Genomic DNA, 23,866 nt, shown 5'->3' with positions numbered 1-23,866 from the left:
TCTGCCATCTCTATCGCATGTGAGTTATTCTTCCCCGCAACATTTTGGTTTTCTGACCGGGGAAACGGCTCACGCGAAGCAGGCATTTTTCCTCCGGTGAAGATGACAGAGAGCTCGGCGGGGGAGCCTTGCCGCAGGGAAGGAGCATATGCCCTGGTTGTTTCGGGCTTCCTGGGACGGAGGCTCCCGTGTCTCGTCCCGGACCGCTCTAAGACCCGGGCGGAAGGGGAGAGACGGACCACGAACTGCCAGAGGCAGCAAATGGAAATCGGTAAGTGCCCCGGGGACGGACCTGTCGGAGGCGGCAAATCGAAATCAGTAAGTGCCCCGGGGACGGACCGAGACCAGAGAGAGGCTGAACCGGAAAAAATCAGGAGTCTGAGCCAAGGCCCAGACCATCGGACTCCTACTCGGGGGAGAAAAAGTTGTAAACTCTGTGTAACTGTGTGTATGAATGTATCTGACTCCACAAGCCAAATTAGGCTTATGGAGTCTAATTGGGACAGGCCAGGTGGGCGTGCAAAAGATCCCCTTTTCCTGTTTGTCTGCGCCAATCGCGAGAATTCATCATGGGGTGCGGGGGCTTTCTGCCACAGTACTTACTATAGTGCATGTATGTTGGAGATCGGACAGCAAGCCACGTGGGTACGCCGCCATTTTGGGTAAAATGGAGGATAAGCCAGTGAGTGCCGCACTGTGGAGGGTGGAGCATGCATGGGCGTCGCCATCTTGGAAACCCAGCAAGCATGGTTGCCGCCATCTTGGATGATTCCGTGTGCGTGGGCGCCACCATCTTGGGACAGGGCAAGATCGTGGGCTAAGGGTTCTCTTCAGATCACGGGCTGTGTGCTGGCTGCTGTATGGGCACTGCATCAGTGAGGTTCTCTGTAACTGCTTCTGATAAGAATGGCTCTGGTTCTGAAGGACATGAACTGAGGTCCAAGGGTGAACATCTGACCTATAGGGTGTTTTGCAGGGTCTGAGCTTCAGAAAACTGCAGGATGTCCCTGCAAATCTAGGGAATTTTAGTGGAAGGTACCTGCAGTGCCAGGGACTTTCAGCTGCCACATACTGAGTTTAAATATAGTCTTTCCCAGAGTGGGAAAGGAACCAAGATTAAAAGAGAATGATGGTTAAATCTGAACGAGTAAAATTATGTATAAAGAATGTAAAGTTTTAAACCTGGAGTAAAGGAAACCTCAACTATTTGTTTTCTGGTTTTGTGGGAAAAGAGCAAGTTTCTAACATTGGTGTTGTTTCTGATCAGAAACCCTCTGTACTTGAAGGCCTGTTTGAGGTCGCCTGTAACCGGTCAGGGAGAATGCCTTTGCCACTCGGGATCCAGGAAGGGTCATTTGGGGCTGATGAGTGCTTCAGCCAGAGGCAAAGCAGCATGTCTCTGCGAGGCACCCATGGACACATTGGTGCAAGAGAATGCCCCTACCTGTGTATTGTTCTGGAACTCTGTGTTTTGGATTTTGCTCTGTATCTGCTCTAAAAAGGAAATTGAGGATTCCAGGGAAGGTTGAAGCTTCACACTCTGTAGGAAAGTAAATAAAAACTGTAAAATATATATATATTTTTTTTCTATATATATATATAGAAAGTCTGTGGGAAACTGCAAAGATAAATGGAAAAGTAAAAGTTTAAGGAAGGAATTATGTGGTGTTAGTTAGTAATAGAAGGTATAAGGCATGGAGATACAACCTTGGTGGATAGCAGAAGCTGTATTAAAGAAAGAATAGAGGATTTGTGAATGTTGCAGAAAGTCTGTGGAAGTAAAAGTTTTGAGAAGCCTGGTAGATATCAGAAGGGAAAGGATTTTCCTTCATGCTTTGTATTTTTCTCCCTACCTTATCCCTCCAGAATTTGGCATTCTGAAGGAGTGAGTTAAGACATAAGGTTTCTTTGCATAAAACCAGTAAGATCAGCCATTAATAGTAGTTTTGTTAAGACTTTGACTGGAATGTCACATCTGAAGGAGGCATGTATGGGTTCTGATCATCACCAAAAAGCCCTGAGGAACTGGGATTGACTTGTGAAGCTAGTGTAAGCCCACGAGAAAAGCCTGGTACTTTGGTTGGTTGTGCAGTTCATGGCAGTCTTTCCAGGGAAGGAATGCAGGTTGCTTTCATGAAAGATGGCCAAAAAGGAACCTGTGGGCACAATGGAAGCCTCAAGGATCTGAGTGAAACAACTGGTACAGGTGAAGCCAGAAGGCAGATGTGTGGCTCTGCTTCTGTGCCCCAAGGGGCAGACTAAGAAATCAATCTAAAGGTTCCCTGTGTGAGTTAACAGCAAAGTGGAATTAAAGATCCTAAGTGATCCAGGCCGCTCTTGGTGTGTTTATGCAAATGAACAGTCAAAATGAAAAGCAGGACTCAAACTAGTCCCTTTAATAACAGTGAGGATGATCTTAAGAAGAAAAATTGTGGTTCGAGGAAAATCACAATGCTCAGTATTGGACACCAGAATGACGCAGCTAACTGTCTTGAAAGCGTCTTTTTGTTTGAAAGTTAAAACTGGTTTTGTAATATCATCAAAGATATACAATTTACAGGTATGGAGAACCTGTCAAATTGCCATCGCTAAATGTCATTGCAGGAAAGACCTTGCAACTGAATGTCTTCCCAAAAGACAGTGTCACAGGCACAGAGACTGGTTTGGGGACTATTGTGTGAATTAACCTGTGTGCTCTTCTGTTTTCATAGGACGTATGCCTATGACTTCATTACCTGAGTAATTGGTTGCAATATAAGCCTCACTTAAGGAGCCCATTCTTCATCATCGCCCCCTGAAACTCAATGGTTTGGCTGAACTGAGTGGTTGGGTTGGTGAGCAGTTTGAGCAGTCTGTGGGCTTCACTTTAGAACTGATTTTCCCTTTTCTGTCTTGATGGCTTGGACAGGAAGGGTTCAGATACCTGAAAGGAGGGAAATCCTAATATGTTCCCCTCAGCCCGAGTGAAGTACAATGGGCCACAAGAGTTTTGGATAGGTGTAGCATGCCTTGTACACCTTCCTCCAGATAAGCTCCTGCCTTAAGTTCCTGCCTTTGTCATTTAGTGGTTATGATTTAATTGTGCCTTCCAACTCTTTCCAAATCTGTCATCTCCAGAATATGACCAGGATGCCAACGGTCCAGTAATGCCAGTCTTTGGACACCAAGCCTGCGACTTTCTGGTGACAGCCAACTCACCAGGATTCTGTAAGGTCCTTCCCCTGCGGCAGGACTCCCTCTGTGCTGCACCCCCCCCCACCCTTCAGGGCACCCCTAACCCACGGGTAGGTAGAACAATGTCCATTTCCAGCCGGAAGCAGTTAAAAGAAGATAAGACCTTCGTCCATTGTCCTTTAAAAGAATTTAAAGTGGGTGTATATCTGAAATGAGAGATTATTACAGGGCGCAACCAAGAGAGGGGACCCCAAATGGGCATTTAAAATGGGGTCCAGAACTCAAGGCATCCAGGAGATTTTAAGATGTCTTCACCCCTTCCCCCACAGGTGTGAGTTGGGGGAGGGACACACAGAGCAAGAACATGCAGGGCTGTTTTGTAAAGCAACAGCTTTACAGCTAATCCATGGCATAGTTATTTGACATACTTATAGCCTTCGGCTGGTCACTTAGATATGCTGAATAGCTGTGGCCATGCTCTGGGCCAGGGAGATAAAGACTCCCCCCGCCCAAGATGTGACTGGGAGGCAGGTCCCCCGAGTTACAGCACCTGCGTGGGAGCTTGGAGAAGATTGGCTCCATAACATGGGGCCACACCTGCCCAGACCCATGATGGCAGCCGGACGGGAGCGGGTACCGGCCCGTCCAGGATCTGCGGGCCATCAACGAAGCAGCCGTCATCCTCCACCAGTTGTCCTGAACCCATACACCCTCCTGAGCCAGCTTCCCCCAACAGCAACATGGTTTACCTGCCTTAATCTGAAGGATGCCTTCTCCTGCATTCCTGTGGCACCTTCCAGCCAACCCATTTTTCCCTTTGAATGGAAAAACCCGCACACAGCGCTGAAGAATTAGTTAACTTGGACTAGACTGCCCCAGAGGTTTAAGAACTCCCCAACCTTATTTGGGGAAGCCCTAGCAGGAGACCTGAAGCCCCTCACTAAGGGGGGCCGGACCTGACAATTCTGCAGTACATGGATGACTTCCTCCTGGCGGCCCATCCCAGGAACGGTGCTGGGAGGGAACGCACATGCTGCTGAAGCGCCTGGCTGAATTAAGGAAAGAACACCAGAAGCACATCCTGAACACACTCCTGCTCTTCGTGTCGAGTTGCAGAGGGCATGTGCTGTGTATCTGAAGTGCCCTCCCCCCCCGCAGCCATCCTCGCAGTCCTCTGCCATGGCCCTTCACGGTGCTCCGTCGGGTGCACCTGCCCCAGCAGCCTACGAGCTCCCTCAGGGTTCTGGTGTGTCGCCCAGCGCAACGCTCAGCAACCAGGCTTGTCGGAAGTACTCACGGTATGATCAGGGGCGCAGACGGAAAATGGAACCTTAGCTAAATTCTACCAGGAAACTGGACTGCCCTGGACAGACTTTCTGCTACTAGCATTGCCTAGGTTGCAGGAGTCACCCCATGGATCCACTACAGCCGAGCCAAAACAGCAGCAGATCCTGAGGACCCGGGGACTAGGCCTGCACCTAGAATACCCACACCGAGGCACCGGAGGATGCCAGCCAGTAAAGGAGACACCAAGGAATGGACCATTGCTCCTCAGGGTACCTGACTTTAATTGGTACCTTCGAAGGAGCATTGGGAATTGGACTAGTGACTGTGACACCTGCAGAATGGAATCCCACAGAGCGGATCGCCCTAGGAATAGCTTATCTCTGTTTGGTCTCTGCATTTGGGTTTGCTGTATGCTTCGCTGAACAAATGCGGCCCCTGTCTCAGCCCCAGCCTGCAAATGTAATACCCCCGGGCATAGGATTATGCTCAGCGGCAGAGTAGTCTCTTGCTATCTCCCAAGGTCAGCTTTCAGCTCCTCCACTGACATGCCATTGGGTTGCGTTCAGCCACAGCAATCCCTCTGCACTTGGGGAGGGAAGGTATACCAGACTGGAGTGATATCCAGGACCATAGGATACCAGACCCGGAGGTGTCAGGCATATGGGACCCTGCATCCTCTGAACCTTGGTCCAGCACCTGGGGTCACAGTGACTCGTAGGGCAGGCGCCAAAGTGTTGGCCCTCCAGTGTACCAACACCAGTATCAGCAGTTGCAACCCTCCCAAGGACCTCAGCCATATAGCCAGGTATATAGTGATGCTAAAGGGAAAAAAACACTTTATAGCATCAAAGGGGGGAATGTGACAGGCAACTGCTGTGTTGAGCACCTGTGCTTTGTTCTTTGTTTTAGCCAAATAAGGTAACTAGATCTGGCTTCCGCATTTGGGCTCCTGTAACCTTGCTTCACCATGTAGGCAGGAAGCTCGGGGCTATTTAAACCCTGGAAGGTCAGAGTTTGGGGCTCAGAATTTGGAGTCCCATTGTCTCCTCTGAGCCCGCATGCGTAATAAAGGGTTGTGCTCCTCCATTTCTACTGCGTGTGAGTTATTCTTTCCTGCAACAATATGCGCAAGTTCACACAGTTAATGACATAAGTATCCCTTGAATCCAGGTCTCTTGAATCAAAGTTCACTCTATTTTCAACCAAGCTACACTGGATTTGCTCTGTTAACAAGGTTGCTAACTCATATGTATCTCATCATCCAAAAATAAACCCTTTCCTCCTCTTCTACTAAATTCATGTAACATGAAGTACTCTTCACTTGTATATTTATTCAATATATGGATCTGGACTCATTGTTGGTGGTTGAATTTACTTATGACAAAAAAATAAGCATAGCTACATTGCCAGATTCACAGGTGGGTAAAGAGGCAGGCTTGATACAGGTCTATGACCAGTAAGGGCCATTAGGGGAAAAAATAGTGGTCAGACATAAAAAGCACTCAGAGCTTCACAACTTATTTTTTGAAAAAACAAAATCAAGAAGATAGAATGAAAGTACTTGAGTTTATTCTTCAAGAATTTTCTTCTTTTTCCAGCTTCTATAATAACCAAAGAAGAATTGACTTTCGCTCATTCATTTGACCAAAATTTACTGAGTTTAAGGATAGTTGTAAGGTGCCAGGAAGCAACTGCACAGACCCAACATGACCAACCTACTACATGAATGCAAATGCCACTAACGAAATGTCATCTTACACCTTATATTTCAAAGAAATGAATATTTGACATGAGTCAGAGAGATGAGCAGCAAAGAGCTCCAGTTCTTAGCGCTCAGAGACACCATACCATAGTGGTTGTGCCTGTGTTTGAGAAGGTCCTGAAAGAGGTAAGTTGGTTTTCATCAAAGTAAGATGTTTTATCTAAATGCTGATGATAAAATCTGTTGTAAATATGATGTATTTTGTTTTGCTGTAGCAGAACAGATATGGTAACAGCTTTTTATTTTGCATAAATTAAAATTGCCCTTAGCTGGAATAAATCATTCTTATTGACATTAGCAGCTGTGTAGTCAGTAAAGAATTATTGTTGCTATTACTTGGTGGTATTTATAAACACTTTTATTTTCTAAGTGCTTTACAATCACTTATTGTCTAATTAATATCTAATCATCTGTTTACAAGTAATAATCACACATGTAGTGCAGTATAATCAAAACTCCAAATGCAGCCGCCATCACTCAAGAATGTTGTGTAAATTTTGGTCCCTCCTTCATGGGGTTTGGGTCCAGACATACAGCTGAAATAGATAATACAAGAGAAAAAATGAATAAAGATTCCTCACTTGGATTTGAGCATAGTTTGGATTCACTACTTTTATGTGCCAAACATATCTGAATGTCAGTGGGTAAGTAGGAATATAGGTAATTTTCAACACTTAATGGCTCAATTACACAGACATGTAATATTTGTAATTTATTTAATCCACAGAATTGTATAATAATGTATAATAAATGTTCAAGGGCAGGCAACAACTTAACATTGGAACTATTAGTCACAATCACCAATCAGTGATTTTCATGAAAAAGATCAAATGTAGCAAAGTTGGCTCAGGGACCTTCAAGGTTAACCTAACCAGGTTCAAGTCTAGACCAAGCTATGGCCGGTACAAACACCTGTCAGTCTTAATCATCCAATGTAAGTGGATGTACTGCTCTTGCCCTTCAGTCTTCCCAAGTGTTATTCTATAAGCAATTATGGGAACCATGAAAGGATTTTTTAAAGCAGGTGAGTGATAGGTATAATATTCTAGATTCCGCACCCCTCACCCCACCACCCAGGAAAAATTTGCCTACAAATAGAATTGCTTCCTTGCATTTTGGGCGTTTTATATACATCATGTTTTCTGATGCTGTTCTCAAACTGTCCTCCAGAATAGTTGCCCGAATTTACACATCTGATATTCCTAAAGAGTTGTCTTTGTTGGTTATTGACCTGCCACAACCAGTTCTCTTCCTTGCTTTCCCACCAGGCGGTTTCCTGGTACCGCAGCAAATACTGCACAACCCTGAGGAGTGCACCTTCTCAAATTGATACAAATGTGCTCGACTGGCAAGTGAGTAATCAAGACCCTGATGCCAGGATCGATAATTTTTTTTATTGATTTTTATAGAGAGAGGGGAAGGGGAGAGTGAGAGAGACATGGATCTGTTATTCCACTTATTTATGCATCCATTGCTTGCTTCTTGCATGTGCTCTGACCAGGGATCAAACCCACAACCTTGGTGTATCAGGACAACACTCTACACAGCCAGGGCCAGGACAGATAAATTCCTTAACAAGTAAACTATTATTATGATGCCTGGATTTTATACTAATCGATTATGAATAGCATGGAGTCCAAAGTGAAATCTTCATCTTGCAAAATCTGCACTCAGAATTGTTAAACGCTCAAAGAGATTTGGTTTAATCTTCTGTATTAGTTTCCTATTGCCACTGTAACAATTTACCATGAAAGTAATGGTTTAAAACAACACAAATTTATTATCTTAAAGTTCTGGGAGTCAGAAGTCTGAAATAAGTCTCAGTGGCTTAAAATCAATGTATCAGCAAGACTGCATTTCTTCTGGAGGCTTTAGGAGAAAATGTTTCCTTGCCTTTTCCAGCTTCTAGAGCTACCCACATTACTGGGCTCCTGACCCTCTTTCTTCCATCTTCGAAGCCAGCAGTTGTATCACTCCAGCCTCTGTCTGCTTCAGTAATCACATCTCTCACTATCCTGCCTGCCTCTTTTCACTGGAAAGGACCCTTGTGATCACCTTGGGCTCACTTGGATAATCCAGGATAATCTCAAGCTCTTTAACTTAATCACATCTGTAAAACCCCTTTTACCTTGTAAAGTCACATACTCCCAGATTCTGGGAATTAGAATGTGGACATCTTGGCAGGGGGCATTATTCTGCCTACCACACCTTCCTTAGCATGAGCTGGACCTGGTATCTCATCTCCAGATACTCCAACAATATAGTGTCTATCATTTCAATATTTAGTAATTTATGATACCCTGCTCTGTGTCAGGCACAGGGACTGTGTTAGGTTTGCATATAAGAATCAGTGGTTGGAGAGGTTAAATAAGTTGCTCGAGGTCAGTGGCAGAGCTGAATTTCAACTCAGGCCTGCTGGACTTCAAAGCCCTCGCCCCTGCTCATTGTACGCTGCCCCTGAAGCTCAACATATCCCATGCTGTGTTCAGTTTGTTCTCTTGGCATAGCCTTCATGTTGAAAGCTTTTCATTTAGTTCGATGTTTAATGATTCTACTTAGCTAGATAAAAAACCTTTTATTAAGCCTCTATAAATCCCATATTTGACTCACTCATAGGTGCCGGTGGATAATATCATCATGAAACACTCATTCAAGATGATGTCTCCACATGCACTAATAAATCTTCCAAACAGTAGCATCCGATGGGTTCTTCCTCCATAACAGAAACAGAAGTGGACTCACCAGGTTATGTTCTCTTTGAGTGAAATGTAACTCTCTGAATAACACCAGGTGGTGCCAATGAGAAATGGTCTTTCCAAAGGCCCATGAGTGTATCAAATATGTTATTCTTGAAAAAAACAGAGCCCAACACTTTAGGAGTCTAAGTTCATGTCTTAAAGTCTCTCATTGTCTCTGAATCTCTTCACAAGTTTCTCAACCTTCAATTTGATTTGATGTTCTGTCATCCTCCCAGGTGTTGCCTGAGGCCCACACTTTGAGTAACACTGTTTTAGAGCAAAACTGTGAAGGTAAAAATACTCAAGAGAATATACAAAATCTATTATCCTTTCTTTTAAAAGGATACAAACTGTCAAAGGGACTCAGGAGTTAATTTGGAGAGACTTCTGCCAGCCAAAGATGGAAACTTTAAGCATCAGTAAGGATAAAGAACTGCAATAGATTGAAATCCATCAAGTATGTTTAAAATGCTTTATTTATTTTTTAGAGAGAGGGGAAAAGAGGGAGAATGAGAGGGAGAGAAGCACCAGTGTGCAAAAGAAACATTGATTGGTTGCCTCCTGCATGCTCCCAACTGGTGACCTAGACAGAAACCCAGGCATGTGTCACAACTGGGAATCAAACCGGCAACCTTTCAGTCCACAGGGTGGCGCTCAATCCATTGAGTCACACCAACCAGTGCACCATCAAGTATGTTTAAATCTGTGAATTCATCATACCACAAAACCCAAACAAACTAAAAAAAACTCAGTTGTCTGCATTGGAGAATGCAAGGGAGAGAAAAAAAACGCATTATCTTGAAAACTGGGAACCAGAGGAAAAGAATCAAGCATTTATATTACCATTCTCATACAAACTGTATGTAGAAAGTGTATCGTCTGCCCTGGCTGGTGTGGCTCAGTGGATTGAGTGCCGGCCTGTAAACCAAAGGGTTGCCAGTTCATGTTCCCAGTAGAGGGCACATGAGGGGCAACCACACATTGATGTTTCTCTCCTTCTCTTCCTCCCTTACCCCTCTCTAGAAATAAATAAAAAAATTTTAATGAAAAGAAATGTATTATCTTAGAATGAGTAATGAAGAAGGTATTACTATTGGTGGAAGTGGAGCTGTTGTGTTGTTGTGAGGAAAAGAATTTCCTAAGACCCTCATGGAAGGATGGAGTTCCATGGTAAACTTTATTGATGATGTAAAATTAAAGGGGTTCCCTTCCTGACTGCTCAATGTCCCCCTTCCATCTGTCTTGCCATAGAAAAGGTCCAATCTTGTCTTCTATAGGGCCAGTATAAAGGCCAGTGCCCAGAGTTTCTGCTCCGTATCAAAGTACAGTCCAGTCTAGCATCTGGCTAGGTTAGCTTGTGTTCCCAGCTTCAATCCATTACTGTGCTGAGGTACTCAGACTCCTGCCTGGAGCCTGCATGTGCAGTCCACATAGCCATTGACCACACAGCCGCTCAGGCCACGTGGCTATGGAGAGAGGATGTGCACATGCATGGGGCAAGTGTGTTACCAGGTGGGTGAGAGAGGGCTTCTTTGCTCCTGTGGGATTCTATTAGCTTGGGCTTGGGAGAGACCAGGTGCTTTTTCAAATTGGCTAATGAAGTTTCCAAGTTTTCATGGGCTTTTGATAGGTTTACACCCACCAGTTAGACAGACAGGACTCTTTGATCAATCACCTCTTCCTGTGCCCCTCAACAATCTTGTACCAGAATGGGGAAGGGAGGGGTGTTAATCTGCTTGGTGAAGCAATACCATAATTCCCTGGGGTGTGAAGCTGTAGCTTCCTGGCTAGGCAAGCAGGCTCATACTCCCCATTTTATTAAAGCTCAATGTCTAAGTCCTTTTCCTCCCCTTTCCCATTGATAATTAGCTAAATACCAACGGTGACAGTGAAGGTAATAAAGAAGGTAATGAAGTAGACTATTCCTATTTTATAACACCCAATGAGTGATTGGATCTAGGCATTGAGCACCAACAATTGTTAACATGACAAAAAGGCAGACAACCCCAAATGTTACATATATCTGCTAGAAGTACCTGCACCACCTATAAAGTAGTTTGCCAAGTAAATATCAATAGAACCTGGCTGTGATCACACCTCTTTCTTTGTTTTTTTTTTAAGATTTTATTTATTTACTTTTTAGAGAGGGAAGGGAGGGAGGGAGGGAGAGAGAGAGAGAGAGAGAGAGATATCAATGTGCGGTTGCTGGGGGTTATGGCCTGCAACCCAGGCATGTACCCTGGCTGGGAATCGAACCTGGGACACTTTGGTTCACAGCCCGTGCTCAATGATCACACCTCTTAATCCCAGACCAATTTACAGAAAGTACAGCAGGGATAAAAGAATATGTTAATGTCACAGGGATGCAATTAACAAAATTCAGACTGTGAGAAGGTCTATAGGACAAACCTAGTTTCTGTAACCAAAAAATTTCAAGAAACCTATGGATTCAACAAGATCTTAAAGACATAGAAATGTGAACAATTTCTGGATGATATAAAATTATTATTTGTCTTAGGTATGATAATATTGTATTTGTTTTGAAAAACTTTATTTTAGAAATACACACTGAAGTATTTGCAGATGAAATATATTGTGTTGGTGTGGGAAATGGACAGGACTCTAGATGAGTAGTTCTCAACAAGGTGAAATGTTGCTCCCCAAGGTATGTTTAGCATGCCTGGAAACATTTTTGGGTGTCAGATCTTGGGGAATGGTGCTCTAGGCATATAATGGGTGGAGTCCATGGATGCTGCCTAAACATCCTAAAATGCACAGGAACAGCGATCCGCTATGAAGGAATGAGTCTGCCCTGGCACACAGACGACCTTCAACATGCCCACATAGATCACACCAGCAAAGACTTGCACTGCAGCTCATCCAACTGTTGGCAGAATGCCTGTGCTCTTCCTGGAATGTGAGAGGCGGGAGGCCTGTTAGGAGCTGCTGCAAGGCTATCTCATGCTCACCTCCCTATCTCCCCTGAGAAGATGTCACTGGGAAGTTTTTAAAAATTTATCTTTGCTTTATTTTAAATTAGAATACAAAAGTGTAAAAAGAACAAAAAGTTGTTGTAGTCATTGATCACCATCACTGTCAACATTTCATGTATTTTCTTCTTGTTATTTTTTCTGCACTGAGATTTTCCACCCTCAACAATGCTTTTCAAATAAAAAGAAGGCAATTGGAAAGTCTCCATTATGAGGATATTTTTGCTATGACTTTACTGAGCCTCAGGGCACCTAGTGTGATGGTGAGAGGCTTTGTCCTGTGTACTCAAATGTATCGGAGGAAATGAAAATGTTTGGTGTGGTGAAGGAGACGTATTGGGGTAACAGGTGGGAGGGCAAGATTGTTTGCTTCAAATCTCACCAATCAATTAATTAATTAAATATTATTGAGCATCTGTTACATGCCAGAACAGAACATGATTCTTCTACTTAAATGAAGTTAACAGTCTGGGAGGGAAAGGAATATTAGTACTAGTAACAATAACAATAGCAATAGCTACTATTCGTGATGAGTCTACTATGTGCTAGTTATTGTGTTAAGGCTTATTTTTTTGTTAATTTTTTTCTGAAGTATAGTTGATATACAAATGCTGTATGATTTCACTTATATGTGGAATCTAAAAAAATGAACAAATAAGAAATAGAAATAGACTCTCATAGACACAGAAAAAACTCATAGTTGCCAGAGGGGAGGCAGTTGCTGATTGTCTCCTCGCTCCTGTGAAGGTACAGAGCTTTCTGCCTTAGCCTCCTGTATAGAGCTGCAGAATAGAGAACCAGTTAGTTGCCCTCTACAATGGGCTCCTCAGAAACCGGAGCTGAGGTCACCCAGCCTTCTTTGTTTCCGTGTTGTCCTTTCTGGTGTGTGGGACAAGGGCTACAGGAAGCTGGCACCATTGGCTACCTTTCTTTCACTGTCCATATACTCTCTGAATCCAAAGTGACTCAATGTACTTTTATCAGGCAAATTAGTCTGACCTTGTTTTTGGTCTTGCATGTGTACTGGACACACAGAACAAACAATTACCCAGACCCAAATGGCAATAATGCCAAGATTGAGAAGCTCTAGATGAAATGATATTGGTCATGAGTTGATCATTGTTGAAGCTGGGGAGGGGTACATGAACAGCACAAATGGGAAGACACTGTTTTGTCCAATTTTGCATATGGTTGCAAGTTTCCATAATAAAAATTTTATTTAAAAAAACATAAAAATTGGTGATCGTGTTATTAACCATAAAATGTGGATATCCATGAAAAAAATTGGTCACCTCGCTTTATTAAATATCTAGCACTTAAAGTGCATATACTGAGGCAGTATGCACAAAAGCCCAAACTTTGCAGACTTTTTTCTAGCCCCACTGCCAAATTATGGCTGTCTTTTTTATTGATGAGAGAGAGAGAGAGAGAGATCAATTTGTTGTTCCACTTATTTATGCATTCATTGGTTGTTTCTTGTATGTGCCCTGAATAGGGATCCAACCCACAACCTTGGTGTATTGATATGATGCTTTAACCAATTGAGCTAATTGGCCAGGGCATGACTGTGTCTTTTTGAACAAATAACTTAGACTCTTTAAGCCTCAGTTTCCTCACCAGCAAAATAAGGTTAATAATGCCCCCTGAGGGTTTTGTAGCTTTTAAATATAAGTAACCAGTTTAGTTGAGTGCCTTAAGTAAATACCTTTATTAGACCTTCTTTGTTATTCTTCTCTGCTAGTTTTCAATACAGAAATAGAAAGAGGCCTTCTTGTTGTCCGGACAAGTAACTTTGACCTAGTTGATTTCTTTCAAATAATTCCCTGGCAAATGTGGATGGTCCTGATATGAAATGTTTGGTTCTGAAGATTTAAAACAGCAAACCCTGGAGGGATGCAGAGGGATGAGGAGTAAGACGGAAATATATGTGGTTAATTCAGTAGTTCTCAATCTGGCATGATTTTGCCCCACAGGGGACATTTAATAATGTCTGGAAACATTTTTATTTGTCATGACTTGGGTGGGGGGTGCTACCAGCATCTCCTGGTTAGAGTCCAGGGATGCTGCTAAACATCCTACTATGTGCACAGGATTGCTCCCCACCACAAACAACTATCTGGCCCCAAATATCAGTATTACCAAGGTTACAGAGAAACCCAGGGTAAGGAAACCAAAACTTCTTCATGAAGCTTTTCCTAAATAATTAACTTTGCCTTTCTCTGTTCTTCTTACCCAACACTTACAGGTTATTAAAGGAATGCTCAGGAGAAATCATTCAAAATGTGATTACTCTAGCTCTGTGGCCCTATTTTGTTTTTCATTTCTTTATGAGAAAAAAAAATCTGCATAGTGTTCTGATTTCATTACCTTTGAGTTTCAAATAGCAAACTCAAAGTATGCACTGATTACCTTCTTAACTCTAATACACGGTGGAGGCTGGGGGCATCACGTTATTAACTAGTGGGAAGAATGTACCATCTCCCAGCGTCTGTCATCTTTATTCCTGTTATGCCAAAGGGGGAGGATTAGGGTTAAGGGAATTTAGACACTACTCCCCAAACATACATTTCTCCTGCTGCAATAGCCCATCTCAGTTTAGATGACACTTGCCTACCATGTCATTATCAGATAGAAACACTGTGGGTAATTTACCCACCCCACCCCCTTTCTAAAGGCAGGATACTTGAGGTCAAGACCACAGTATCAGAGGCACTGAAGAAATGAGTGAAGTAAATGGTGATAACTATGTATTCAACTGGAAAACAATAATAAGGCCATTTCTGTGAGATGTGATGTGTGTTTTGGGGAGCAGTAAAGTAAAAGTGGGTGAGATGATAAATGGGGGGAATCTGTGTGGGTGATGGAGTGGCTTAAGGATCTGTGATGTGTTCCTATTTCTTTATGTCTCCCTCCCCCTTTCCCAGCCCTCTTATCAAAACTGTGCCACCCACAGCCAGGCAGTTGGGTTGGGATACCTGATTAAGAGAGCCATGCCAGGGCCTGTTCAGTGGTTTCTCAGATCCTCAGGTTCCCTCCTTCAGGCACTAGAACTAAGACGGAGTCCAAGTAAGTTGGGAGCTGAGCTGTGAGCAGAGCATTAGAGTACATATGTCCAGAAACGGCTCCTTCCATGGGCTTCTCAGGCTGCTCTGGGTCCTGTTTTTGCTGAGGCCTGCTTTTTCAGCTTTCTCTGGATTCTAATAATCAGTCTTTTGCATTTCTCCCTAATGAAAAAGTTAACTGCCCTGGCTGGTGTAGCTCAGGGGATTGAGCGCGGGCTGGGAACCAAAGTGTCCCAGGTTCGATTCCCAGCCAGGGTACATGCTTGGGTTGCAGGCCATAACCCCCAGCAACCACACATTGATGTTTCTCTCCCTCTCTCTCTCTCTCTCTCTCTCTCTCTCTCTCTCTCTCTCTCCCTCCCTCCCTCCCTTCCCTCTCTAAAAGTAAATAAATAAAAAAAAATCTTAAAAAAAAAATAGAAAAAGTTAACTTAGTGGGTACTGTTCCTTGTAACATAACCATCTATCTCTGGGATGGACGTATACACATCCACACCAAGAGATGAGACTAACCTGAGAGATGAAGCTGAGAGCTGCCTACCAGCAAGGCAAGACCCCTTAACAGTCATTTGTGCTTCATGCCGAGGAGGGTCAAGGGATGGCACTCCATCCCAGAGACCAGTTTATAGTAAATTCCCCTTCTCAGAAATCTTGTAGTTCTAGATACACTATACTACACTTTTGATACTTGCATATACAGTCTTACAACTCCTTTTGCTATTATGTTGAATTATTGTTTATCTCATAATGTTACCTAAGGCTTATTTGTAACCTTGTTATTTATCTCTCATAAAATAAATACTGGGTAGATTAGTTGACACTTCCAGGGTCCATTCACTTTCTTACATCATCCTCAACCCACTCAGATCAGCTTCTGCCTCCAACACTCCACTCAAACTGGGTTATGTTTCCATGTAAGTATTTCTCAGGTACAGAGGAGGGTATTTTAGAGCAGTGGTTCTTTTCTTTAGCATAAAATATGGGTATTTTTATTTGAACTTTATAGATTAAGAGATTTCATAAGTGACACAATAGCAATTTTGTGGATGCTTAAATCTACCCCTCACCACACTAAAAGAAAAAACACATTCTTGACTCTCCTGAAACATCTTTCTTGTATGTGTACACATAGAGGTTAACAGTGTCTGATGACCAGCAGTCATTTCACTAAATACAAAACTGGGCAATGGCATCAATTAATAGCCTACTTACTACATTGGTGGGTACTTTTTACACAGCGTCCCAACAGGATATGATCTTTAGATCCTAGCTGAGTGACAGAATGGAGCTTTGAATTAATCTAATTCAAAAGCCTCTATTTGCAGTATTTTAACTAAAGAATTTTTAAATAGGTGTAAATCTACATTTAATGCTAAGTAAATATGTGTTCAGTTATTCCCACCAATTTCATCAAACAGATATTAAGCAAACTTCAATGATTGCAAGACAAAAATTTAATGAAAACTGGTCAGTGGGTATGTAATAATCCAAGGGGCTAAATAGTTACATGGAGACTATATTAGAAATTTTAAATACATGCTGAAGTAAGTGTCATATATTATCATCATCTGATTCACCTTCCTCCAAAGACCCCTTAGCATATTTCTCTGCCTCTCCCCTTATATCTTTTGGAATAATTTCATGTCTTTCTTTAGTTATTTCACCAACCCAGCTGAGCTCCAGTTCAAAAGCTTTATCCTTAACTTTGTCGTGTACTATGTAAATTATTTTGGGAACTCCTTTAACAACATCACAGCAGTTCATTTTTTTTTTCATTTGAAGTTTTTCTATTCCTGTCTTTGCAGCTTGCCTGGCTTTGCCAATACACAGCCCCAATAACCACATGAAACACCCAATGGGTCAATCATGTAGAGTTGTGCACTGTCATTTACACCATAAGACCCTAACATGAAACTGCAGCCAAAAGGTCTAACAGCACTGTAGGTGTATGTGCATGTACATACATGGCCACTCTGTCTGCAAGATGTTTTAGTGGGATATTATAGCCAAAGTTAGATCTAGTTGGAAGCTTCTTCTCTTGCAATGTCTGCTAAAGAATGAGCATCTGCCAGTAAACCTGCTACTGCCATTCCAATATGCCAATCAATATTAAAAGGTCGGCCCTGGCTGGCGTAGCTCAGTGGATTGAGTGCTGGCTGGGAACCAAAGTGTCCCAGGTTCAATTCCCAGCCAGGGTACATTCCTGGGTTGCAGGCCATAACTCCCAGCAACCGCACATTGATGTCTCTCTCTCTCTCTCTCTCTCTCTCTCTCTCTCTCTCTCTCTCTCTCTCTCTATCTCATTCCCTTCCCTCCCTAAAAATAAATAAATAAATAAAATCTTTAAAAAAAATATTAAAAGGTCATTTATTGGAACCTTCTTCATAAAGTTTAGAAAGGGCTAATTTTTTTAACCCAAAGACAACACCATCTTTACATCTGATTCTAATAGCTGTACTACTATTTTTCACAGCCTTCATAGTGTATTGAATCTGAAAAACTCTTCTATCAGTGTGTGTGTGTGGGGGCTCTACCCGCAGAGCCCCCTATCCACCACAAATGAGAGTAAGTCTACCAAGACATGGTCTGCTTGGGGAGGAAAGGTAACCAATCTCTCAAAGGAGAAGAGCGTTGAGCCTGTTCCTCAGTGGGCTTTTATTGGATTCAATTTGCAGAGGAATACAAGTAAAGCTTGTCAATCATTGTCAGGCAGTAATGATCAAACAATAGATAACACTCAAAAGAACTATGAGGGCTTAATCTGAGTCGGTCAGATAGCTAAAGGGCCATTAAACTTTGGGGAAACAAACTCATTTTATGTTTGGACCCTTATCATTTAAATTGAGGGTATTCTTAGCAAAGCATGTTTCGCAGGATTTTATGCATTCTTTCTTAGGCCTGGTCACCCTGGGGAACCACCTGTTCTGGCACAGGGCCGCACTCACCTCTGGCATTGTTTTAGGCTTAAGTCAGGTGGGGGATGTGGGCAGCCAAGAGATTAGGAGAATTTTTACAGATAGAATGAGGACTCGGGCTATGTCAAAGCTGAGGGGTGAGGGTCCATCACCTCCTTTTTCTATAGTTCCCCAAGTCCTTCACTGATGGCACCATCACGACTGTGCCTGTCTTAGGTTGTCCCTCCCTTGTGGAATCTTACCTGTCATTGGCTAACCAGTCATCCACCCTGGGCCAAGCAGGGTGAAGTAAAGGGGGCAGAGGGGGCACCCCTGCCAGGAAGATAAGTTTTGTCTCCTTAGTGGCTTATGGTCCTAAGATCTTTTACTCAGCCTTAGCCATGGTTGGAGAGGGGGAGGTTATAGCTTCTGAAACCAGTCAGGGCAGTTCCCAACACATCAGGAAGGAATGTAGAGGGTGACAGGTCATACCTGGTGCTGACTGAGCTCATCCTACTAAAACCCAGAGCACTGGTTCTTGACAAGGGGAGATTTTGTGCTTCCCTCCCAAAGCTGATTTTTTAGTGTCTGGACACAGTTTTGATTGTCACAAATTGGGAGGGGGTTGCTACTGGCATCTGCTAGATAGAGACCAGGGATACTGCTAAACATCCTACAATGCACAGGAAAGTACCCCCACAGCAAAGAATTATCTGGCCCCAAATGTCAATAAAACCAGTCAGTTGAGAAAACTTGCTTTAGGGCAAAGATGGGTCTTTGAGATAAATAAGACAATTTAAAAGGGGCAAAGGATTTGAATAGATATTTCTCCAAAGAAGACATACAAATGCCTAGTAAACACATGAAAAATTCTCAACATCATTAGTCATTAGGGAAATGCAAATCAAAACCACAATGAGATACAACTTCATATCCACTAGAATAGCTATAATTTTAAAAATGGAAAATAACAAGTGTGTGTGAGGATATGGATACTTTGGAACCACCACACATTGCTAGTGAGAATGTAGAATAGTGTAGCCTCTTTAGAAAACAGGTTGGCAGTTTCTCAAAAAGTTAAAAATAGAGTTACTACTTGACCTAGCAACTCCACTCCTAGGTATATATCTGAGAGACTTGAAAACATGTCGAAAAAAAAAATAACTTTGTGTGCGAATGTCATAGCAGCATTATTGACAGTAACCAACAGGTGAAAACAACCCAAATGTCCATTAACTGAAGAATGAAGAAACAAATGGTAGTATATCCATACAATGAAATATTACTTGGCCATCAGAAAGAACAGATACTGATACATGCTGTAATGTGAATGAACTTTGAAAACATATGCTTGGTGAAAGAAGCCAGACCTAAAAGACCACATATTGTATGATTGATTCCATTTATATGAAATGTCCAGAGTAGGAAAATCCATATAATAGAAAATAGACTAGTGGTTGCCTGGTACTGGGGCTGTTGAAGGGGCATGAAAGCCCTTATCTCACCATTTTTCAGCAAAGACTGGTAAAGGGAAAAGAATGGGATAGAGTTTTAATTTTGATCCATGAATTTGCTATAGAAAATTGGAATTCAATCTAATAAGTGGCATCTTGAAAGAACTATTTCTGTCATTCAGCCCTGGCTGGTGTGGCTCAGTGGACTGAGCACTAGACTGCAAACTGAAGGGTTGCCAGTTCATTTCCCAGTCAGGGCACATGCCTGGGTTGTGGGCCAGGTCCCTGGTAGGGGGCACTTGAGAAGCAACCACACATTGATGTTTCTCTCCCTCTTTTTCTCCCTCCTTTCCCCTCTCTAAAAATAAATAAATAAAAAATCTTAAAAAATAACTGTCTCTGTCATTCAACCAACAGTTAACTATCAAACCCCTTTTATGAGCCCAGCTCTCGGGGTGCGCACAGAAATGCTCCTTCCTGGGAGATAATGGAAGAAGTAAGGGCTTTGGAATTAGATCTTGAGCTAGTAAAAATTTCAGTGTGAAAGTATCTTATGCTATCAATTTATAATCCAAAAGAACAGAGAAAGGTAAATCAGTAGTATAAAATAATTTTACATATAATTTAAAATAGCAGAAGGGTTGCTAGAAAGAACTAGGCTAACTACATTATTTTCTACCAGAGCACCATAGGGGATCCCTGTTTTAATGAATAAATAAAAATGATGTGTAATTATCATATCAATTGCTTGCATCTAAGTGAGTGCTTCTGAAATTATTTGATGGTGCTTAAAAATCTTTGGTCTCTGAAGTGTGTTTAACGTCTCCTTGACTCTTATCTATATTATTAATTTGCAGATCAAAGTTAACTTGGTGGTATGCAAATGAAGAGACTTCAAATGAATGAGATTTTCCTGTAAAATTTTAAGTCCATATTACTTGTAACAGGACTGCAATATATTTTGAGAACACGTGTCAACATATCTAAAAGAGATATTACAGCTTAAAGCAGTGTTATTCGATAGAAGTTTCTGTGATGGTGGAGTATTCTATATCTGCATTGTATAGCTGTCCAAATAAGGTAACTATGTGGCCACTGAGCATTTGAGATGTGGCTAGTGCAACTGAGGAACTAAATTTTAAATTAAATTAAATTTTAATTAAAATTTAAATAGCCATACATGGCTAGTGTCTACCTTATCTGAATTTGAGCTCTACCCTTACTACCTTGGACAGTGTTCTTAATCTCTGTGAACTTTAATTTTCTTACTTGAAAATGAGAACATAAATAATATCTTCCTCCCAAAAACTGGGGCAAGAGGAATTAGGATATGTTCAGGTAGTCTCCTATTTCCAAATAAGTGCCAATCAAGTACCAAATTTAAATATGTGGAAAGTGAATAACCAACTCCCTCGTTTAAAGGGGGTTTGCATTCCTCAAGGGATAAGAAATATGATTAAGCCCTGGCTGGTGTGGCTCAGTGGATTGAGTGCTGGTCTGCGAACCAAAGGGTCACCAGTTCAATTCCCAGTCAGGGCACATGCCTGGGTTGCAGGCCAGGTCCCTGGTGGGGAGGTGAGTGAGAGGCAACCACACATTGATGTTTCTTGACCTCTCTTTTACTCTCCCTTCCCCTCTCTAAAAATAAATAAATAAAATCTTTTAAAATGAGGCATGAATGTATGAATAAGTGAATGAATGAATAAATGACTAAAATGCCTCCTAATTTTCCCATTAACTCAACAAAATGAGCTGGCAAAACTCATGAGTCCTCAACATACAAATTTCTCCAATCTGAGATAGTATGGAGGTGAATGGGAAAGTGACTGACTGGGGTAAATGGTCTACCAATCGTAGCTCAAGTGCCTGTGGATACGGACCCAGTCTACTTTTCTGAGACACGTGGTGCTTTAACCAGTAATCTACAGCCACTCCAAGGGGGCGTGGGAAGGTTCTGAATGAGTTCTGGGACAGAAAAGACCATGACCTGTGTCCTGAAGCCTGAGAAACCACTCTCAGGGAAGTGGCATAAAACCAGCTTCACCATGAAGCAGAGAAATTGCATCATTGCTAGGAAGGTTCCTCTGGTCCTGATCTCTTCTTCATGTCACCTGGAATCATTCTTACTGTTTTGTCCACTGCCTAAACTTTTTCATCCAGAACTTATTTGTTTTAACAAGGACTCACTAAAATGCACATTCTCCAATGCCCTCCCCATAAAATAAAATAAAATACCACACAAGGTGGTCTCATTTTTGTGCTAGTTGCATTGCAAAGAATTCAGAAGTGGGTGTTGTAATCAGGATTACAGCCTTTCTTCTAGGAGAATTTCTAATTGTATAGAATAATGAACATTTTGCTAAACATTCTCCATCATCCTCAGGCTCCCATGGCATCATTCTTACCCTTGAACTACCCACATTGCCTCATCCTGATTTGACTTTTTTTTTTTAGAAAGAGAATTTGTTCCTCTCATCTAACTCTATTGGGGAACTCACATACTCAGTAAGGGGGATAAAGAAATATTAGCTGTAATTTTTCTTTTGTATCACCTTAAAATGGAGAAGGTAATTTTCCCATTTTCCATTTTGATTATGACCTAATTAGCATAGGTCCATTTCACTCACAGATTCATAGGACTTTGCCGTGATATTCAGAGGCAAAAATCAATAAGAAATCATGTACGGTACCTTGCGCAAGAATTTGGGAGTGCAGTTGCCCCTGATGTTCTCTTCCATGGTGCACTCCTGGTGGCCCACCATGTCTGTTCCTGGCCTGCTTTACCTCTTTTCCAGTGTCCTCTCTTTGGAGTTCTTTGGAGTCACAGAGTGAAATTTTTCTTTCTCTGGACTTACCGGAGCACTTGATCAATGGTTAAGCTCAAAGATAAGCTCAGAGGAGCTAGCTGTGTCCCAGTGATTGAATAAGCAGAGATCCAAGTTGCTGGAGCTTCCTGCTTTATTTACCACAAGCTTCCTCTTTGTCCCCTCTGGGCTGTTGTTATTTGACAATCACCGTGCTCTGGACTGGCGCTAGGATGGCCTGTTGTGTGGGGACAGGCAGGTTGTAGTGAAAGCTGGACTCATGAAAAAGGCCATTGTTTAATGTACCCTGTCCCTCTCTGGAGCTATGGCAACAAATTCTGTTGGTGAATTAACTATGTCCTTGTGTGCTGGCTCAACTGATTATGCTCGTGGAATGACAAACATTTTCTCTCTTTTATTTTCCAAGATAAAAAGTGGTTAAGACCTTGAAGTATTAATATACAACTCAGTACTTTTTTAAAAATGGGAGAATAAAGATAGAGAAAATCAATCTCTCATACATACTTAGATTCTAATAAATAATTTCCTTTTCAAGGAGCTATTCTAAGCACCGCTGATAAGGAATTTGTCCATTTTAACCACGTAGAATCTTCACAGTTTGTGCTGAGGTCATTTCTCCTCAGATAACCCTGGGTGGTAAAAGAACTCTTCACATATGCATATGCTTGGTCCTTCATGAGAAAAAGATTTTTTCAAAATCTGGCTGCAGCAAAGTGCTATGGGAACTTTGGCTGCTAACTATTAACATGAGTACCATACTTCAGAATGAAGACTGCTGTCCATCTTTATCTTAGCCATGTAAAGATTTCTTATGACCCACGCTAGCAGGAGAACTCTCTGCTGCTTTCTCACAGATTCCAGTTTCCAGGATGGTAAAACTTGCTTTCTGATCAGTGGAAGAATCCCTTCAACCTTCCTGTCCATCCATCCATCCTACACTCTCCAGCATGATGGGTGCTGTCCTGGTTGCTGGGGGAGCTCTGTTAGTCAATTTGCCGCTAGTTCCCTAGCGTGGCTGTGTATATAGTATGCCAACTTGGTGAGCTGGAGCTGTATTTTCAAGGATCTTCTTCCCTTAGGACTCTGGGCAAGAGTTGGCCGAAAGAGGAGTTTCCACACGATTTGCAAGACAAGAGTGAATCAGTGGTCATTACTTTCCCAAGGCTGTCATGGCTGAGTGTGGTGACGAACAGATGGTCCCAGCTGATCCTCACTTTCCCTCACTGTGTCCAGATCTTCTTCCAAACTGCTGATGCTGCAGATCTGCAGCTTGAGACCCGGCATCAGACATTTATGCAACCCCACAGAACTAGGAGCAGCTTCCCATAGGCTTCTACAGGGTCCGGCAGAAGTAATGCCTGCTTCAGTGTGGTTGGTAGGGTAATAATATGGATGTAGTAATTTATAGTTTGAATTTGAACATTTCACCAAAAATGTCATATGGTGTGCTTGAGCATGGTATGTTCAGAATGACATGCTTATGATTTTGCAATAAAAGATTTTGTAATAAAAAAGGGGTGTTATTTGTGTTGGACCCTGTACTTTGGCAGCTGGGCTTCTGACTGCCAGGTGGGTGGTTTCTTCTGTCCTCCAACTGCCTTCTAGATCTCCACTCCCCCAGTGCCTCCCTCCCACAATGGGCCAAGTCTATTTCCTATAATCCCTTCCTGTATAGCTCAA

At 42.4% G+C, this 23,866-nt stretch overlaps 1 protein-coding gene and 1 pseudogene across 1 annotated transcript in view; both read right to left on the bottom strand.

Moving 5' to 3' along the window:
• PCYT1B (phosphate cytidylyltransferase 1B, choline) overlaps positions 1-22,342 on the bottom strand; it is a 108,281-nt gene extending 85,939 nt beyond the window's left edge. The window contains exon 1 of the mRNA XM_045856060.1: positions 22,052-22,342. Within this exon, the coding sequence (XP_045712016.1) occupies positions 22,052-22,123 (72 nt within the window). The 5' untranslated portion in view covers positions 22,124-22,342. The remainder of the gene's footprint in view (positions 1-22,051) is intronic.
• LOC123830067 lies at positions 16,565-18,419 on the bottom strand (annotated as a pseudogene).
• Positions 22,343-23,866: the final 1,524 nt, after the last annotated feature.

This window comes from Phyllostomus hastatus, unplaced genomic scaffold (assembly GCF_019186645.2).
Source record: "Phyllostomus hastatus isolate PE091 unplaced genomic scaffold, TTU_PhHast_1.1 phas_scaffold_12, whole genome shotgun sequence".
Classification (NCBI taxonomy): Eukaryota; Metazoa; Chordata; class Mammalia; order Chiroptera; family Phyllostomidae; genus Phyllostomus; species Phyllostomus hastatus.
Note: the sequence above shows the minus strand (reverse complement) of the source record. Positions and strands in the feature narration are given on the sequence as shown.